The 20,008-nt window shown below is 36.8% G+C and overlaps 1 protein-coding gene across 2 annotated transcripts in view; it reads right to left on the reverse strand.

Annotated features, from left to right (window-relative positions):
• LOC139945957 (ras-related protein Rab-3-like) overlaps window positions 1-19,721 on the reverse strand; it is a 58,413-nt gene extending 38,692 nt beyond the window's left edge. The window contains exons 1-2 of one of the 2 annotated variants that reach the window (XM_071943499.1): window positions 19,590-19,721; window positions 4,357-4,587 (exon numbers count right to left, since the gene is read on the reverse strand). In XM_071943499.1, the coding sequence (XP_071799600.1) occupies window positions 4,357-4,587 (231 nt within the window). In that variant the 5' untranslated portion in view covers window positions 19,590-19,721. Of the gene's footprint in view, window positions 1-4,356; window positions 4,588-18,409; window positions 18,704-19,589 lie in introns of those variants that run through there. The other variant, XM_071943498.1, reaches the window with a different exon arrangement.
• Between the last annotated feature and the right edge of the window lie 287 nt (window positions 19,722-20,008).

Consider the following 20,008-nt stretch of genomic DNA (forward strand, 5'->3'; position numbering starts at 1 on the left):
TTTAATACTCAGTTTAATTACTATCAATGCTATTTCAGAGCAAATGCATTAGTACAACCCCCGGAGGATCAGGTTTGTTTGCCGATCAGAAATTTAGTGAGCTAAGACTACTCAGTCATTCAATGTAAACAACAACCTTCGCAAAGAATTGTATTGAACGTTTATAAACTGTAAACACTACAGCCCTTATGCCTTTCCAAAATTTAGTTTAGCTAAAACTACTCAGTCATTTCATGTGAAACAACAACCTAAACAAAAACAATGAATAGAAAATTTGTAAATCGTAAATACTACTATGCCAACTCCCTCCCAGAATATAGAGAGCGCCCAAGACATTACTCGGTCATTCGATGTAAAACAACAATCTACCCAAAGGTTTAAAAAAGAAAATTAAAAAAGCATAAACACTACTGCGCTAATACCCTCCCAGAATTAAGTGAGCAAATACTAATGCTCAGTCATTCGATGTGAAACAACAACCTACGCAGAATTTTTTATATAATTATAAACCGTAAACACTTCTGCGCTAATGCCCTCCGAGAATTTAGTGTGCAGCAAATCAGTCATTCGATGTAAAACAACAACCTACGCAAAGAATTGAATAGAAAATTTATAAAAACTGTAAACACTGCTGCTCTAATGCATTCCGGATCCATTTACTAATACGGGCTCGATTAAGAATCCCCCCCAACCTGTCTTGAGTCCACTGATTTATTCGTCAAATTGTGGTGAGGAAGGAATGTTCGTAGTTATCAACCCGTAATTCACTGTAAAAGGCCCCCACTATGTAAATTGACTCAGCGGACGAAACTGAATAAAAACCTATACCATTACACCCTTACCGTGGCATTTTAAGTTTGACCTTAATTAAAGGGAAGTGACATTTGTGTACACTGCACTGGAACTTTTGGTTGGAGATGTTGTCATTTAGACCTTGTGTTGGGAATTCGGTCCACAGAAACACGTGTATTAGTAGAAGCAACATATTTTCTTTAGTGTTCCTAGTGTACATGTATAAGTACCTCTATGATCTAACCAAGTATATATAACACCCCTTTATACAAAAATTATGCCTTTTCATTGGTTAAGAGCGTGTCACATGAATGATACGTCTTAGTTTTACTAGAAACCCGGCGACCTTGTGATAGTCGTTGAATTGTGATGAATGTTTATGAGTGTAATGGTGCGAATATTTTCATGAGTTGTAAGGTGGAATGTTCTATTCAATGAGGCAGAGCTGAGTTCAATGGAACATTCCATCTTTCAACGAATGAAAATATTCTCACCATTGCACGAATGAAAAACATTCATTATTTGTTTTATATAACATCCAAGTAGATCTTTGTCATTTTGATTGGAGGATACAACTCAAAACAAACAAAGCGTAGGCCTTCAATTTTTAACTGTGAAATTACAACGTTTCTTTGGACCTGTTGGATTCAACAGTGACTATGTGCGTTCAGCTATTTTGAGACACGCAGACCCCGTAATGTAGTACTATGTGCCTTGCAGTGCTGCACTGTTGCATTCCAAAGACATGCGCACGTAGTGATGTTTTTACTCACCGTGCAAGAGTACTTTTCGGTCAATATTTGTATAATAGAGGAACCTTACTCTTACTGAGACTGTTAATTGAGCCCTAAGCATTGCTCGAAAACCTGCTCAACTTCCTTGGGAGTATGTGGCACCGGAAGCCAAATAAGCACACAGGTTGCAATCTTTCACAAAAAACAAACTCTACACTCACAGGAACCCATTCACTACTGGGTGATGAAACTGAGAGTAGCTTCACTGAGAGGTGATCTTTCTAAACGACCCACATGTCATGACTGGGATTCGAACCTATACTCGGGTAACTCAGCCTTTAGAACTACAGTATGATGCGCTGAAACAGAAATTTTGTCTGCATTTTAGCGTTTCTCAGATTGTGTATTCCATGAATATAACTCCTCCAGATTTTCGGCAACATCTCAAAAATGCTACCACCTTTTGAAATTAAAATTTTGCAGGTCAGTTTAATTGTATATTTTGTATTCATATAAAAATTAAAACAATCAAACGGTTCCTACAACCAAAGATATACAGTATATTGCCTTTTAGGTCTGAATTTACGGAATTTACAACTCTGCATTCCTTTAAACTGCTTGATGAAATAAAGATTCGACCCAGCTTGCACATGGCTGATCACCTTCCAACCTTTTAAACTAAGGAGGCTCCTCTTCTGCAGGATGCGTTTGACATTTCCTTAAATCTTCAATCAATAATCCCTTAATCTGCTCAGTCTCAGTGAACTGAGCAATTGAATTTAAAAGGGTGGGAAAAAGGGCAAAATGAATCAACCAGTACTTTCATTTTAGGACTTAACTCAGAGAGTGCAGCTCAATCTTTCCAGACTTCTGCACTAGCAAAACAAAAAGAAGACGTTTGGTTCTGGATGGTCCTTAAATACAGGGGAATTAATGCAATTTAAATTAAATCTTATTCTTTAAGGTTTAAGAGGGGCTTAAAGGTCATATACGGTTTTGTAACGCACTCATTTTCAAATAGATAAAGTGGTTGGTTCAAATCCCACTCAATTTGAACACCAATTTAATTCGAATTTACCGTGTCAGTTTCCACTGTGGTTTATAACTTGATAAAAGTTAATTATCAAGTTGAAATGGTGTAAAAAGCCATTTTATTTGATACTCTAGAAAGAAAAAAATTTGAAAATTGAAACGTGACGTCAATGTTTGTCAAAAACAAATAAATCTAAAGTGAAATTTTATGTGCAAGTCAAAAGGTTAAACTACAAAAACAAACAGACCATATATTTGAACGTATTTTTAACAAACTTTTTCAAAGTTGAACTTGAAGAGTATCAAACACAGTTCAAGGTAAGAGACTTGTAATCATAACGAACAAAGATGTGGACAAAACTGAATTTCACCTTAAAGAAAAATTTGTGTAATCGTTACACAGAATGAAAGAAATATATTGTCACACGTTGGCTAAAATCAGACTGATAATCCTTTGGCAGTTGTTGAGGGGGGGGGGGAGGGGGATCCGAGACGTCATGAAAGGGTGCATCATAAAAAATTCATCAGACAAATGATTATTTCATTAATCATTACACATAATAAAATAAATATTGACACAAGTTCGTAGAAATCGGACTGATCTTCCAAATCCTCTGGCGGTTTGAAAGGGGGGGGGGGGAGTGGAGGCGCGTTTGTGATTATGGACGTGTAAAGTGCCTCTTCTCGTCACATGGGTCTGTATCAGCGCTCTGTGCCCGAGGGAGGTCAATAATAAGGAGACATGCATCTTAGATAGGCAGAACTCGATCATCTTATTACATCAGCGGAAGACTACTGAAGAGCATGCTATTTTATAATTAATGAGGCAGGGAAAGGGCCAAGATGATGTATTCCTCTGTAGAGATTGCAAAGATGCGTCTTACATCTACTGTGCTTCTTTTATTTTCAGGTAATTGATTTTTTTGATAATCAAGTGTACATGCACCAGTAACTTAAAAAGGGAATGTTAACCATTGGGTTTTGGAACTGCTCAATTATTTTGTTAGTCCTATATAAAAGTATACAATAAAACTAACCTGTGGAAAATTTCACTTCAAAAGGTGGTCGAGTTTTTGAGATTTTGCCGAAAAATTCAGTGGTTATATCAACGCAGGCAGAACACTCCGCAATTGGAATATACAATCAGAGAAACGCTTCTCAGATTCAAATTTTTCGGGATGAAAACTTATATCTTTTTTATACCTTCACAACTTCGAAATGATTCTCAAAATGTTTTATATTTTTTAAACCTACTGTACTTCTTCTAACCAAGTAAGTTTTTATTGCCATTATTACTTAAGTGATAAGCCTCGGCTTCCAGATGATGCCTCCATACTCTATTTATTTATTTTTCTCCCCCTCATTAAATAGCTTTGTTTATTGGTTATTCCTTAAAAACATTGTTTGTATTCTGTTTTCATGAAGTATGGAAATAAATATCAGTTTGAATTGGAACTGGAATTACCAAGTGTATGTACACACATACCTTACTTTTCAGGAATGCTGATTGATATAAACATCTTTCTTGATTTTCCAAGAAAACCCTTTGTGAAAAGACCCTATTTCCAACAATGTTTTTCTTCCTTAATGCTTGGGCATTTCCAGAATCTCAGTTCCTAACTTCTTCAGAGTCCTTAAGCAATCTTCAAATCCACACTCTGGCACTGGCTCGCCTGCCCCATGCATTTTCACCTGCTCATTCCGTTTGGACAGGCGTTTTTTTATTCTTCATTAAACACATTCACTCTCAGCAGATCGCTTCTCTCTCTCTTTGCAGCAAAGTTAAAAATAGACTTACCCATATCTGTAGTTTGACTCTTTTGTCTTGCCTGAAGACTGTCTTTACTTTGAAATCGATTCCCACCGTACTGACAAACGCCGACGTGAACGAGTCGTCTGCGTACCGGAAGAGAAACGACGTCTTACCCACACTGCTGTTGCCGATGATGAGCAATTTGAACATGTAGTCGAAATTCTGGTCGGCGGCATCTTTTTGCCATGATCTGTTATCAACTCCTGCTGACGCCATCTATGTGTCAAGAGAAAAAAAAAATGAATAATTTCCCTGGAAACTCCTGACAGAATTCCATCTTTAAGTTATGATTGCATGAGAAAGGAAAGATTGGTTTTTAAAATGTCAGGGCTGGAATTTGTATCTTTAAAGCCATTGCACCCTTTCGGTACAGAAAAAAACAAAATAGTTCACAGATTAACAAATAACTTACAGGGTTTACAGAAGGTAGTGGTGAAAGACTTCCCTTGAAATATTATTCCATGAAATGCTTTACTTTTGGAGAAAACAGTAAAACAAAATCAATTCTCGTTAGCGAGAATTACGGATTTATTTTAAACACATGTCATGACACGGCGAAACGCGCGGATACACGGGTGGGTTTTCCCGTTATTTTCTCCAGACTCCGATGACCAATTGAGCCTAAATTTTCACAGGTTTGTTATTTGTTATAGAAGTTGTGATACACGAAGTGTGGGCCTTGGACAATACTGTTTACCAAAAGTGTCCTATGGCTTTAATAGGGCAAAGCCGTTTTCATTTTGCAAAAGACATTTCCACAGGAAAATCTTAAAAGAGTCGATAGGACAGTTTTGAAGGGACACCAAGGCAAAGACAATGGGTATGGCTTCTGTGGCCTTTAGATAATTCAATGCCTGAAATGTTTTCCATTCAAATTACAAAGGAAGTTTTGGGCCACGGAATTTCTTCTTTGATTTGGGCAAGGCTGTTTTCATTTTACAAAGCGCACTTTCATTGGAAAATCTCAAAGTCTAAGGGAAAGTTTTGGCCTTCATTTAATGGGCCAATCCGGCCTGTCAATCAAACTGTGCGCGTTCACCCATTTGACCAATCACAGCAATGATTGTGGTTGGACAAACTCGGTCATGCGTGCGCGTATATTTGGCACGCGCGGCAGAATCGTGCAGAATGTCATTGGGAGTGCTCGTACACGTGTCTTGCTCATGTGCGCGGTGGGCGGAGCTTAGTGGAAAGCCAGAACGGTCCATTCCAGGCCTAAAATGTTTCACATAGCTACATGTAAACAAAAGTTGTTGGTCTTTCGGTTGCCAGAAAATTAATACAAGGAATTGTTTTAGTTCTGGGTACTTAGTTGGGTGATTTTTGTTTTCATACACAGGAATAAAAAGTAGTACAGTACAATGAAGTTAAAAGAAAATGCCATGGCTGCTGGCCGGCATATTGACATTGGCTGTGGAGTTTTGTGCGCACACTTCAGCTAGGCACAATATTGGCATAAACATTTGCTGTCATTCCAGATAATCATATTAGAGTGCAGACCAGAACAGAACTGAAACAAATCTCAACGTACTTCAAAAACAAACAAATTACAAGACTAATAGTGGCTGACAAGAGGCCACTTAAAATAAGTGCAATTTCAGTTTTGATTTGAATCTGTTAATGATGTACATGTATGTATAGCCTAGCCTAGCTTTGGGACTTAATAGAAGCTCTTGTCCAGTGAATTACAAAAAAAATGTTTCACAGCCCAGCTGAATTAAGTGAAAAGGGGGGCTTTAAGTTTTTTTCTTTTTAAATTAGCTTGGATGCACTATACAGCAGTTACAGGTTAAATGACTTCTGAATGGCAACCTGGAACAAATATAATATTGTCAATATAGAGCTAGGTCAGCCCATAGAGTTAGGACCTCAAGTCCTGCTCCTTTAAATTTGTCCTTGTTTAACCATAGGTTTAACATGGTTTAAGCCTACACATGTATACATGTATAGCAGGCCTAATACTTCACGGAGGCAACGAAGGTGAGTGCCTCTATGCCCCTCTAGTAGGTGCGCAAGAAGAACTTTATGATTTCCTCATAGGGCGCCCTTTATACCAAGAAGAATCGGCATATCTGTCCAATTGCCCTTTCAAAAATATCTATTTATAGGGCAGAAACATGAATACTGTTCAAAAGGCTTTACAACAATTCTACATTCCATCCAGAAACTTCTTTAATCAACAAAATGGAGGTCACTGCCACAAAGTTCAGTGATTTTTCTAACAAAGGAAATGTAATCATTGAAAGATTTCAGGTATAATGCTCAGCATTAAAGCCTTAGGCACAATTGCAATTAAGAGTACAGCTACACAGTGCAAGGCCATGTTATTGTCAAGAGGCTCATTTGGTATTTCAATTGTGCTGGAAAAAGGTTGTGAATGAAAACACCCATACCTATTACTTACAAGCACATTACAGGTGCAGTGTGGATCTAAATAACTTATTGCTTATACTACTGTTGTTAGTGTAGCCCAATCTAGCCATTTTTGAAATTTGGCTGAAGTTTCCAACTGTCTTCTTTTTCTCTAGAGTAGCTTGAGGGTTATAAATAAAAGATGCAGAGGGATCTAGGCATTATTATTATTATTTTTGTTTTTATTATATATTTCTGGTTATGAAACCGGGAAAAAAAATCCCAGAGACCCTTTGTACCTAAAAAATGTCACCAAACCCAACATATTTTTGACAAGGGCTAAACATATATTTTTTTGGTATATTTACTGAACTTTCAGGAAGAGTTTTTGAATTGGAGAGTATGTTCGTAAAAACTGCAGAATTGGTATGATTGAGCTGGTTAACTGTAGTCATGATGACATGGTCCACCGGTTATTGTCAAGAATGTGTGCCCTGGTGGCCGCTCAAGTGTGCAACATTCCCATTGGTGGTTCTACTCTACTCAATACATGAGAACTTGGCAGATGGTATTATTTTTGCCAATTTTTAGGCTCACTGAGGTTCATTCCGATCATTAACACAATAAGGGACTGTGAGGGACTGTCTGTAATTGTCAACATCCCCTTGTGGGAGTTTGCTGAGTTCCCTTTGCGGGAAGATCATTCAAATAACAGTGAAACAAACAAACAAACATTTTAAAAATCTTACTATGGGGGAGTGGTTATTCTTTAGAAAAAGGGGGGGTGTCTGATGATGTGCAGGACTTTTAAAGATGTTTGAAAAGGTGTTTCTTCAGTAGAAAGAATCAGAAGTATGGGGAAAATAGGCCTGTTATGACTTGTAGGTCATGGCTTCTGCTGCCTTGGTCTAGCCCTTTTTGCCCCTTCTTAAGTTTCCCATGACCTTTGTTAACATTCAAAAAGTGCCCTTTGTAAAAAAAGTGCCCGTTGTGAAAATGGCCTTGTCTTCTCAAAGAAGAAATTCCCGGCATGTACTGAAAAATTGATCATTGATCACGCACTCAGGTTGATGCTGTTTGGTTTGGTGTAGGAGGAGTGGGTCTATGAAATATTAATGCAATATTGATTCTGACACACAATGTTGACAAGTACTTTGGGGTACAGATGGAGGGGTCTTAACAATTAGTACCATGTACGATCTTAAAAACATGTACAGCTCTGGACTATCTTTTATGAATCGCCTTTGCCAGAGTGGCCAGAGTTCACAGTGCACTCAGGGTTTTCCCCTTACATTTTTTAGTGAATGACCAGCAGGAATTTCACTAGTCCGCTTGTTTGTTCGATTTTTTTTTTCTTTTTTCATTTGTACAACAACAAAATTACAGGAACATTGGTTACAAGTAAATAAATAAAGTTATAAAAAACTAAATATCAATATAAACCACAAGGGAAACTGACTGGGTAAATTTGCAAATGATTTTTGGGGTTGAACAAAGAATTGACTAGAGTGGGATTCGAACCAACGACCTCCGGATTAACGTGCCGGCGCTCTACCAACTGAGCTATCTAGCCCTATATCGTTAATCCGGAGGTCGTTGGTTCGAATCCCACTCTAGTCAATTCTTTGTTCAACCCCCCCAAAAAAACTAAATAAGTAAAATGGGGGTTGCAACCAGGGGAGGTAACCCTCCTGTATTGGAGCACCCAATCTGCTGTTGAATACTGCACTGGTTCAACAAATGACAAGTAAGCTACATGTAGTTGTTTTACTAAGGGATCCACACGCCCATGTTTTGGTTTTTTATACAACCTGGGAAACGGCAGTCAGAGGCTCACCATTGGGGGAATGCAACCTTCTTTTTTTCCTTCTTTGTTCACCCCAAATTAATTCAAATTCCCCCAGTCATTGTTTAATTACTTGAAACTAAATTAACACAAACTCTTGATCAAAATTACACTACACTTTCCTCATTGAACACAAAGACTCTCTCCGTGTGTATAAATTAAGGATCTAGATTTCAGAGGATTAAAATGGCCAGCCATACGGGTACTCAAGTGTTGTGTACCGACCATATGGTCATGGTCTTAACATTTCATTCAAGTACACAATCTATGATACACTTTGCCTTTATAGAGTTAATAAAATGACAGGTGCATAATTAATTGACGAGGGTTCAAGCTGAAAGGTTGATTGGCTCGTTTTGTACTCGTACCAATTATCAGTTTTCACCAGGAACAATTGAATTCTTTAAGACACAAATTCTGACGGTCTACTTGTGCCTTAATTACCCAGCAAGAATACTGAGAAGAAAAAAGGGGTACAGTAAGCAGTACACTTGTACACTGTATAATTGCGTACACAGTGTTCATGTAGATTAAAGCCATTGGACCCTTTCGGTAAACAGTATTGTCCAAGGCCCACACTTTGTGTATCACAACTTCTATATCAAATAACAAACCTGTGAAAATTTGGGCTTAATCGGGCATCGGAGTCGGGAGAAAATAACGGGAAAACCCACCCTTGTATCCGCGCGTTTCGCCGTGTCATGACATGTGTTTAAATTAAATCCGTAATTCTCGTTAACGAGAATTGATATTGTTTTACTGTTTTCTCAAAAAGTAAAGCATTTCATGGAATAATATTTCAAGAGAAGTATTTCACCACTACCTTCTGTAAACCCTGTAAGTTATTTGTAAATCTGTGAACTTTTTTTTTTTTTTTCTGTACCGAAAGGGTCCAATGGCTTTAATGTATTCATAATGAACACTAGAATTATCATGAATGAGTAGGTTGTACCACACTCTATTGCACTCATTGTAAATAGCCAGGAGGTGGTTTTTTTGACAGTGGCATTTCACTCAAAGCTTTTTGTATAGAGGGCTAGAAAACTATGCATTTGACTTGCCCCCAGGATATTTTGTTATCCCAGATTTATACATGAGTTGTCATAAATGTATCTGTATGGTGTATTTTTAAAATTATAATGATCACAACTATTTTAACGTCAAATGAAGCTATATTCACAAACTCAAAAATAAACTAATACATTTCTAAATCATTCACAACTCAAAGGGGGAAAAATTGATATTTTTTACTTAAATCCAAAAGATAGCACAGTTTTTAGCAGCCTACAGGGCAAGTTGGGAAGCAGTATTTACTGAACATTCTGATATGGTTTTCACTTGGTATTTTTCTGATTTATACAAATGAATAATAATAATTGCGCATATCAGCGTGCAAATTGCGTATATCAGCCTAAAACACTAGCTTGTGCATGTTGCCATTCCCTAAATGCAAAAGAGTGAAAAACACCTCTCTTTATATTTCGAGTTGTCCCTGATACGGCTCTTCAAAAAGAGTGGTGGTTATTTCACTCTTTTAGAGGGGTTTCACTCAAGGACAGAGTGAAAAAACACTCAAAAGATGTAAACTTCAATCTAAAAGAGTGGAAGACCATTCGAAAAAGAGTTGTCCCTCATATGGCTCTTTAAAAAGAGTGGTGGTTTATTTCACTCTTTTAGAGGGGTTTCACTCCAGGACAGAGTGAAAAATCACTCAAAAAGATGCAAACTTCAATGTAAAAGAATGGAAGACAACTTGAAAAAGAGTTGTCCCTCATATGGCTCTTCAAAGAGTGCCTTTTCACTCTTTTGCAGTTAGGGAGCACAACTATGTCCAGGAGTCCAGGACCAACGGTTTTATATATTGCTCAGATTTGCCACCAACAGCTATTGAAGTGCAGCCTAGCACGGATGACACATTGAGTGATCAGATAGTAGTAAGAGCATAGACAAAGGATCATGGATTAAAAGGGTTGACTGTATACTGTAAAGACGCTTTCTACATCATTGCACGGTGGCATTTACCTCACCATTCATTAAAAAAAAACAGAGGATGATGTTGATTGGTCATTCCAAGACCGAGGGTTGACAGTGGTGCAAACCGCATTGCCAACATAATTGCAGTCTGTGACTTGTTTGGCATCTAGATAAACTAGACATTCGAAACCACAGAGGATGACGGTCAGACAGTAGGAGGGTTGACTGTGTACTGTGTATGCATTTCGTCATATTACATGCTGGCAAAGTTTATCCTTCGTTCAAAAGTACAGTGAACGATGGTCAGACAGTGGGAGGGTTGACTGTGTACTGTGTATGCATTTCGTCATATTACAGGAGGTGGTTAGCATGCCTTAAATTATATATTCTTTCAAAAATACAGTGGGTGATATTGAATGGTCAGACGGTAGGAGCCTACCTCCATAGTAGGAGGGTTGACTGTTTACTGTGTATGCGTTCACCACATATCACATTGCAGGCTAGCATAGATTATCCATCATTCAAAACCACAGTAATCTTAGATGATACCGAATGGTCAGAAAATAGGAGGGGTTGACTGTGTAGATGTATCATAATTGCATGCTGGCATAGTTTATTCATCATAATATCATTTAAAACCACAGTGGATGATACTGAATGGTCAGACAGTAGGTGGGTTGACTGCATTATGTGTACGCATTCAACACATATCATATTTCAGGCTGGCATTTATTCTAATTTATATATTATAATTCAAAACCACAGTAGATAATTATGATATTGCAACAGCAGGGGAGGAGTAATGTAAAGGAAATTTGATCACTCTAAAACCATGGTAACTGATGAGTTGCTACTTTGTAATAATGAAATGTTAATTTAAAGGTCAGTCCAATTTCTATCATCCTTGACTCTTAGTTGTCTTTGTTCAAACTATGAATGATTATGGTTTACTTAGTCAAGAGGTTCTTTCCATGGTGGTAAATTGTGTTGTTGTGTACTGTGTTGTTGTATTGTCGCTCGGAGCATTACAAGGACTCAAAGCATGCCAGGCTTAGGCATGGTGTGACTGAGTGGTCAAGTGGACCTCAAGCTCTTGTATTGTGAACAGCAGGATCTGGGTTCAAGTCCTGGTCTTGACAATTGTGCCTTTTACTTAGAATACAATACAATACAATACAATGATCTTTATTAGATCCCAAAAAGGGTTATTCAAATGCTCGCATACAGTAAAAACATTTACACATTAAAAACATTACAAAACAGACAATGGCTATATACAATTACAAGAAAGAAATCACTAAAAAGTGATAAGAAAAATACCGGAGACTGGGCGATAAATTTATAATAAACGTTTAAAATTGAGAAGAAAACTACTGGAGCCTGGGCGATAATTTATAATTAACGTTTAAAATTGAGATTGTGGTGTGTTATTGCACGAGGGATAAAGGAGGATGGGTAGCGGTTTTAGCAAGCCACTTAACAATAATTGGTTTGTCCTTCAGATGCATGGGACGTAGCTTTTGATAATATAAAGCATTTTGAAATTTATTGCACTTCACAGTAGTGCAGTTGTGCAAAAATATCTGTTTTTATCCCCAAAACTTTGAACATGAGAGACGTTACTGGTAATGTTTCTCACAAGTTGTATGTCAATTACATTTGGATTTTTGAACTGTTCAATTGTTTTAACCCCATATAAATTTGAAAATACAATTTCAAAAGGTGGTCACATTTTTTTGATGGCAGTTTATGCATGGGCATAAACTGCCATTATGCATGGGCATAAACTGCCATCAAAAAAGTGTGACCACCTTTTGAAATGCTATTTTCAAATTTATATGGGGTTAAAACAATTGAACAGTTCAGAAAACCAAATGAATGGCCTACTTGGGCTTTAAATAGGGGATGTTGGACAAGACATGACAAGATTACAATACTTAATGGCTCTTTTTATCTGGATGTTGTAGGCTGTGATTCAATAGATCACTAAACATACCCCAGCCTTTCCTAATGCATTTAGGCCATAATCAGTAACGTTTTACCATGGTCAAAACAAATGCCAGACAGCACACTTGGATGGCTTATCCCTTGTTTGGCACAATGTTTTATCTTCAAGAGTTCTACATAAGTGCTGCGATTACATTGTTGCTGGGCAACAGAAGAGTTCCAGGCAAATAAGTGACAGAAAGCAGATTGCTGATGGTTTCCACTTAGAGAATTTCATGAAGCCATTTGCCCACTTTAAAGGCAGTGGACACTATTGGTAATTTTCAAAGACTAGTCTTCGCAGTTAGTGTATCTCAACATATGCATAAAATAACAAACCTGTGAAAATTTGAGCTCAATCGGTCGTTGACTTTGCCAGATAATAATGAAAGAAGAAAAAAACCTTGTGTCACGAAGTTGTGTGCTTTCTGATGCTTGATTTCGAGACCTCAAATTCTAAACTTGAGGTCTCGAAATCAAATTCATGGAAAATTACTTCTTTCTCGACAACTACGTCACTTCAGAGGGAGCTGTTTCTCACAATGTTTTATACCATCAACCTCTCCCCATTACTCGTAATCAAGTAAGGTTTTATGATGATAGTTATTTTGAGTAATTACCAATACATCCACTGCCTTTAACCAGGGGTGCCTGTTATGAGCAAAACAAACTGATCTGAAACTTACCCCAACCCCAGAACTGCAATCCCAGAACTATATTTATAGGCAGTGGACACTTTTGGTAAATACTCAAAATCATTATCAGCATAAAACCTTCCTTGGTAACGAGTAGGGTGGAGAGGTTGATAGTATAAAAATTTGTGAGAAACAGCTCCCTCTGAAGTGACGTAGTTTTCGAGAAAGAAGTCATTTTCCACGAATTTGATTTCGAGACCTCAAGTTTAGAATAGAGTTTGAGGTCTCGCTATCAAGCATCTGAAAGCACACAACTTCCTGTGACAAGGGTGTTTTTTTCTTTCAAAGTTATCTCGCAACTCCAGCGACCAATCAAGCTCAAATTTTCACAGGTTGTTATTTTATGCATATGTTGAGTTACACCAAGTGAGAAGACTGGTCTTAGACAATTACCAATAGTGTCCAATGTCTTTAAAGTCTTTTTCCATATTGAACACAAGTGGATGCAAATTACTTGCCAGTAAATAGCATTTATTCCAAGAGATTTGTATTTTACGTGAATAATAAAAATCATTTTTACTTATCAATAATTAAGGGGGAGAAGTACAGCAGTCTGGTTCCCAGACTCAATGGGCAATGAAAAATATTTAATAATACTAATGTTACTTTCGCAAAAATTAGTTTTATTTTATTTTAAACTCTTTGGCAATACACAGTAATGATTTTGAATGCCATCAAAGCCATTTGCGAGTAAGATTTCAAAAAGTCTGGTACAAAGACTTGCTTTGTCACAATATACCACTTCAATTTAAATTCCTCAGACTATTGACACAAATTGCAGTCTCAAATGATTCAGGGCAAGGTTTCTGTGTAGCAACCTCTAGATGAACCCGGTACCATTGTGCCATACAAATTCTTTCACAACTGCATATATGGGTGTTTACAAAGCTTGCCCCAATCTCTGTAGTCTGAGGGAATTGAAATATAAGCATAACTTGTGACATTATTCAAATCGCACTCACAATTATATGGCTTTATTGGTTTGTTCATTCAAACTCTATACAAACCATTTACAGTATATATAGTCTCCGTACTCCTATGAAAAGGGTTGACAATTATGGAAATTTCCTTTCGTAATATCAAATTATAATTCTGGGCATTTACAAACAACAACAAAAGATAAAAAATGCAAATTAAAATTCAGAAACAGCTTACAAATAGTGTACAAAGTATAGCCTCTGTACTCCTATGAATAGGGTGGACAATTATTGAACGCTTCTTTTCTAATATCAATAAAAAAAAATTATTTAAGCTACGCCACTAACGTTGATTCCGATTCTTCGGTGCACGTTTACAAACAACAAAGTAGGTAAACAATACAAATCAAAAAGCAGAAACAGCTCACTAACCTTGTAGCCTGCAGCATAAAATGTCAGTAAATTTCAGAACATAAAACATTTATCCAACAAACAACATTAAAAACATAGCCAGGAAGCCTTGTGGTGAATAACAAGCAAGGCAATCAATAAAAAACATGTAAGCCTATATAGACTGAAAGATGGAGTATTCGATATAGGCCGCCGTGGATAACCAACTAATAATTAGATTTGGACATAGCGAGGAGGTAATTTGCATAACTAATAAGCTACATGCCAGATGACAAGAGGCCAACTGTCATTAGAAACCTTGCCTTAATTGATTTTTTGAATTTTTTAGTTAGAGTGCTGTTGTTGTGCGCCATACTTAAATGTCATTAAAGGGGAACAGCATTCAGTGTCAAATTCTAAGACAATTTCTGCACTGGACCACTTTCAGACAGCGCAGGATTGGCTTTGTGGTTTCTTTATCTGCCTTTCATCTCATTAACCCTGATTTGAAGCCTGACTCGGACTCGAGTCTTACAGTATTACTCATAAGTTTTCTGTTTTTGACTAGTGTCTGGTTTTTCCCCCCCAGTGGGGATTTCCTCCAACGTCTCAAATAATAAAAGAATATTCTCTAAATATTTTCTTATTTTTGAAAATTTGAAAATACTTTCCTCATTATCTTAAATCAAGATCCATCTTTGTCACAATGTATTTCTTCAAGTGGCTAAAGCATAAATGCAAGTCTACCCTGCATTTTTTAAGTTTTAAAAGGTCAAGTTAAAAAGAAAACACAATTTTGATTCATTCTTTCCTAAACTATGGTTTGAACAAAACTTAAATACAGAGGGACTTAATTCTTCGTCTTGTCCCAGAGTAACGTACAGCACTTTACCACGCTATCTGGCCAAGATACGGCTAGATAGCTCAGTTGGTAAAGCACCAGCACGTTAACCTGGAAGTTACAGGCTCACGTTCCGCTTTGGTCAATTTGGTTTTGTTCAACCCCAAAAAGTGTTAAAATTTACTCTTGTGGTTTTATTTGATCCTTTTTTAAGTTACTGGACATCGGCATGCATAACCTCAATATCTTTTTACCATGAATCTTTAACAGATTTTTCTGGTCACTAACGCACTTTCACCGGCTAAATCTTCCAGTGAATTTTCTAACGGTGAGCGATGCCATTAGAAGTTGATTCATGAGGACTCATGTCAATGAATAATTTTGTAACACGTAAATGTCACAAAAATGACGGACGAGGTTAAATTTTCCACAAGACACCAAAGTTCCTTAACAATGTGACTTCAAGGGGATACCTTTTTTTTTTTTTTTTTTTTACCATTTGATAATCGATTGTAGATACATAAAACAAAACTAACCTGTAAAAATTTCATTTCAAAAGGTAGGAGCATTTTTAAAATCAGGAGCAGTTATGTCCATGCATGCAAGAAGAGTGATCCGTAATCCTGACAGCAACAATTCTCAGATTCAAATTTTTAGAGATAAAAACTGATCTCTTATTACATAGCCACATTACTCCAAAATGAAATGATTCTCAAAATACAAACCAATAAGTAAGTTTTTATCATATTTACAATAACAAACGCTTTTTATCCCCTTTGAAGGGAATGTATACGTTTGGTAATCACTTTAAAAAGTAATGGTATTTCATACACCATTGTTCTTTAGAGTGATTACTAAACGAATATCACTCTAAAAATTAACGGTAAAATGCATTATACCATTAAATTTTAGAGTGATTAACAAACATATACCTTCCCTTTAAAGTAGATCAAAAGCAAAGGTGTTCGACATTGTAAATATCCACCATCCATCAGACAAAATAAGGAATAAATTTTGTTCATTTGCCGCAACAAAAATCCTTGATTAATAAAATGCAGAAGCAATGATTTTCATTAGAAGGCATCAAATTAAAAAAAAACCAATTTGTGTCGCTGGCGCCTTCCAAGTCATTTTCCCGATTCATCATCTTGAATTACATTATTGCCTTCGGCTTTTCTATAAGACCTTTAAATCACAAGTTCAATCATCATAGTCATATTCCCTGAATTCAACAATGAATTCTGATTCTCATCAACACCAAAGAGAGTCCCGACTATTTTCTCCAGTCTGATCAGGAGCCCAATTTTATAGAGCTGATTATGTGCACAAATTAGCTCAGCGCAACAAAAATATGCTTACCTAAAACCAGCCCAAAATAGCATGTCACATAACTGAATGACAGGTATCCTGTTTATTTTGCTTAGCAGAAATTGTTCAAGCAATTGTTTTCTACACTGGGCAGTATTGGTAATTGTCAAAGACCAGTCTTCTCACTTGGCATATCTCAACATATGCATAAAATAACAAACCTGTGAAAATTTGAGCTCAATTGGTTGCGAAGTTGCGAGAGAATAATGGAAGAAAAAACACCGTTGTTGCACAAGTTGTGTGCTTTCAGATGCTGGATTTCGAGACCTCAAAATCAAATTCTGAGGTCTCGAAATCAAATTCAAATATTTTAGTAAGAATTTAATTCTTTCTCAAAAACTACATTACTTCAGAGGGAGCTGTTTCTCACAATGTTTTATATTATCAACAGCTCTCCATTACTCGTTACCAAGTAAGGTTTTATGCTAATTATTATTTTGAGTAATCACCAATAGTGTCCACTGCCTTTAGCAGTCTCTGCACTGAGGGCCTTTACAAAACCATGGTTTTGATTATGCCTATAGGCTCCAGTGTGAGCGTTTCAGTCGTGGCTTCAAACATGGAAGATGGTGCCTATTCTGAAACAAAAGCTGCATTTTATGCGCTGTATTTTAACATTTCACAAACAATTAAAACATTTGAACAATCATTCATTGTAAAAATGAAAAAGCAAAAATAATTAAATCTTGTTGATCATGGGAAGTGACATTTAATTGTAAATGCCTTGGAGATGGATGAACACTAATTTATTGAATTATTTTTCTGCACAGAATGATCTGTGTGGCCTTATTAATATTAAAAAACAAGACCATAAAACTCACAGGAACTTACTCTTTATAAAATATCAACTGTCAAAAAACATGATCAGGAAATTATGCGCATAAATAAATTCATAATGAGGCAGTTTTATTTGTCATTTTTTTATTTTTGTGTGTATCGTAGTATATCAATCTTGAGGGAAACGTTTATTAATTAAAGCAATGTTAATCATGGCGCAGATGTACATAAAACATAATTAGCAACGGTCAAAATTCTCATGGATAAAAGATTTCATAATGAATTTAAAAATTGGGCTGATTTGCATAATTTGTAAAAAAAAATGGATAACTTTCCATATGGCGCCACCACTTTTTCACTTATTTTTACAAAAAGGGATATCTCATTGAGGTAAATAAGATACTATATTATTTCATATCGAATGAAAAAGTGGTGGCGCCATACGGAAACTTTTCCAAAAAAATAATAAACATGTTAAATTTAAAGCTAACAACAACACAAACATATGAGAACGAACATCTTAGTAAACATGACAACTTCCATCTACCTTAAAAACAAAAATCGCCACCCTCAAAAATAGGCTGTCCCCGCCCACTCCAATTCATCTCATAATAAATGAATAACAGTTTGACATAATCATGCTCTATGCATGAACAAACAAAACGTGTGTGCAAAACCCTGCCATTAGATCAACATCAAGCAATGAATACATGTCATAAAAAAAACAACCAAAACCCACCCTGCAATATGAACCTACGCCAAAACCAACATCCCAATTAACTGAAGCATATCAACTGCATTGAATGGTCCCCGTATTCAATAATTATTGAGAAGCTAGACTGCTAGTCTCAGCGTGATCAAATTTCATTCACAAGAAAAAATAACCCCCTACCTGTAAACCACCGTCGTGTCGCATGCTTCAGAAAAACGCAATGCACCAACCCAAGACAGCATGAAAAAATGTCCTTTCCTATACACACGAAACGTTCTCTATGCTCCCACCATACAAAATATTACAAGCAAGCAAAGTAGCAGTACAGACTCGGCCCTTTTTTATTCACTGATCAGCAAGCCCTGACTGCTATGTGCACGGGGATACTTTGCTTGTAATAAATTCTTGAGAACTCACTACATCACACTCGATCGATTCAACTACAACCCCCACACATAATTCACTGGGCCTTTTAATATTGAAATGAGGGTGGGGGTTGCGTTGCATTATACTCAGATTTCCAGTTAAGCACGAGTTAGGGGTGGCTGGCCGTTCATTCACAGGTAGCAATTTACATGATAGAGCAAAAACAAAATATGAAATCAACTTGACACGACTAAATATTATTATCAGGTTTATTTTTACCGGCTATGTTGCACGGTTTCTTCACCGGTTTATCGGCCTTCCTTCCGCCGTGACCACTTTGCTTGCCAACGGCCAAAGGGGTGGGCGTTCCGTCGTGCGTGTTGCTGGTCATTACATTTTCATGAGATCAAAATAGTAATTGGATTTTTATTTACGTCATTTGAAGGACTGATCTTAATGCATATGATTTAAACATTCTTTCTTCCGAATGTAAGTCTAATTTTTACACAAAACAAACTCTTCCCAAATAAAATAGCAAAGAAACAAAAACATATGTTGAATGAAAGTAAATCATGGAGGTAGAATATATTTTGATACTCAGAATAAAAACGATGATATTCAAGAGAAAAACATTCATCATCACCGGGTAAAAAAATCGGAACCGAAAAAATAAATAATAAGTTTCCATTTAAATTTTCATTGTTGCCATGCAAGGTGAACAATATAATCACATTTATGATTACGCACTAAAACAAAATATGTTGAAAACGCGAAGAGAAAGTGACTCAACAGCCCGCAACTGACACGGTCTAGCAAATATCACCACGGTCCGTCGGACATCACATATTGCCACAAAATGAAGTCGAAAAACGTTATTTATTTCAACTTCCCTGATGGGTGTAAAATGCTCAAAAGCACCCATATCAGACCCATATATGTGCTTGAAAATTACAGACCAAAATACAGACAAATAAATTCAGAAATATTTACTTACCGTAATTTGAAATAAGCCTAGATTACCCGGTTGTGTTTAAAAAATCCCACAGCGATATTGCAAGAGCCAGCTACACATGCGATTCTACGGAGAGCGAATGCCATTCGTTTGTACACAGAAATTACACATACTGCATCGCTACATGAAATTAAACAGGTGTTCGAATATTCCTGGTACCCGGCCCCACGTCATCCACTCGTCATTGCACATAATGAGGTCTGCTTAGCGTAGTCTGGTCGCAGACCGTGATTGCGTTGAAACTCTCCTTAAGACAGTGCGGCCGATGCTTGGCCATATTGATTAATTCGGGAACAGTGAATTAATTACTGGATGACGATGAAAACCCGCCCAGTGGAATTAACAAAATGATTGTTTTATAAATTTGTGAGTTGGGTTTGGGAAATACACACACGAACAAA

This window comes from Asterias amurensis, chromosome 13 (assembly GCF_032118995.1).
Source record: "Asterias amurensis chromosome 13, ASM3211899v1".
NCBI classification, from domain to species: domain Eukaryota; kingdom Metazoa; phylum Echinodermata; class Asteroidea; order Forcipulatida; family Asteriidae; genus Asterias; species Asterias amurensis.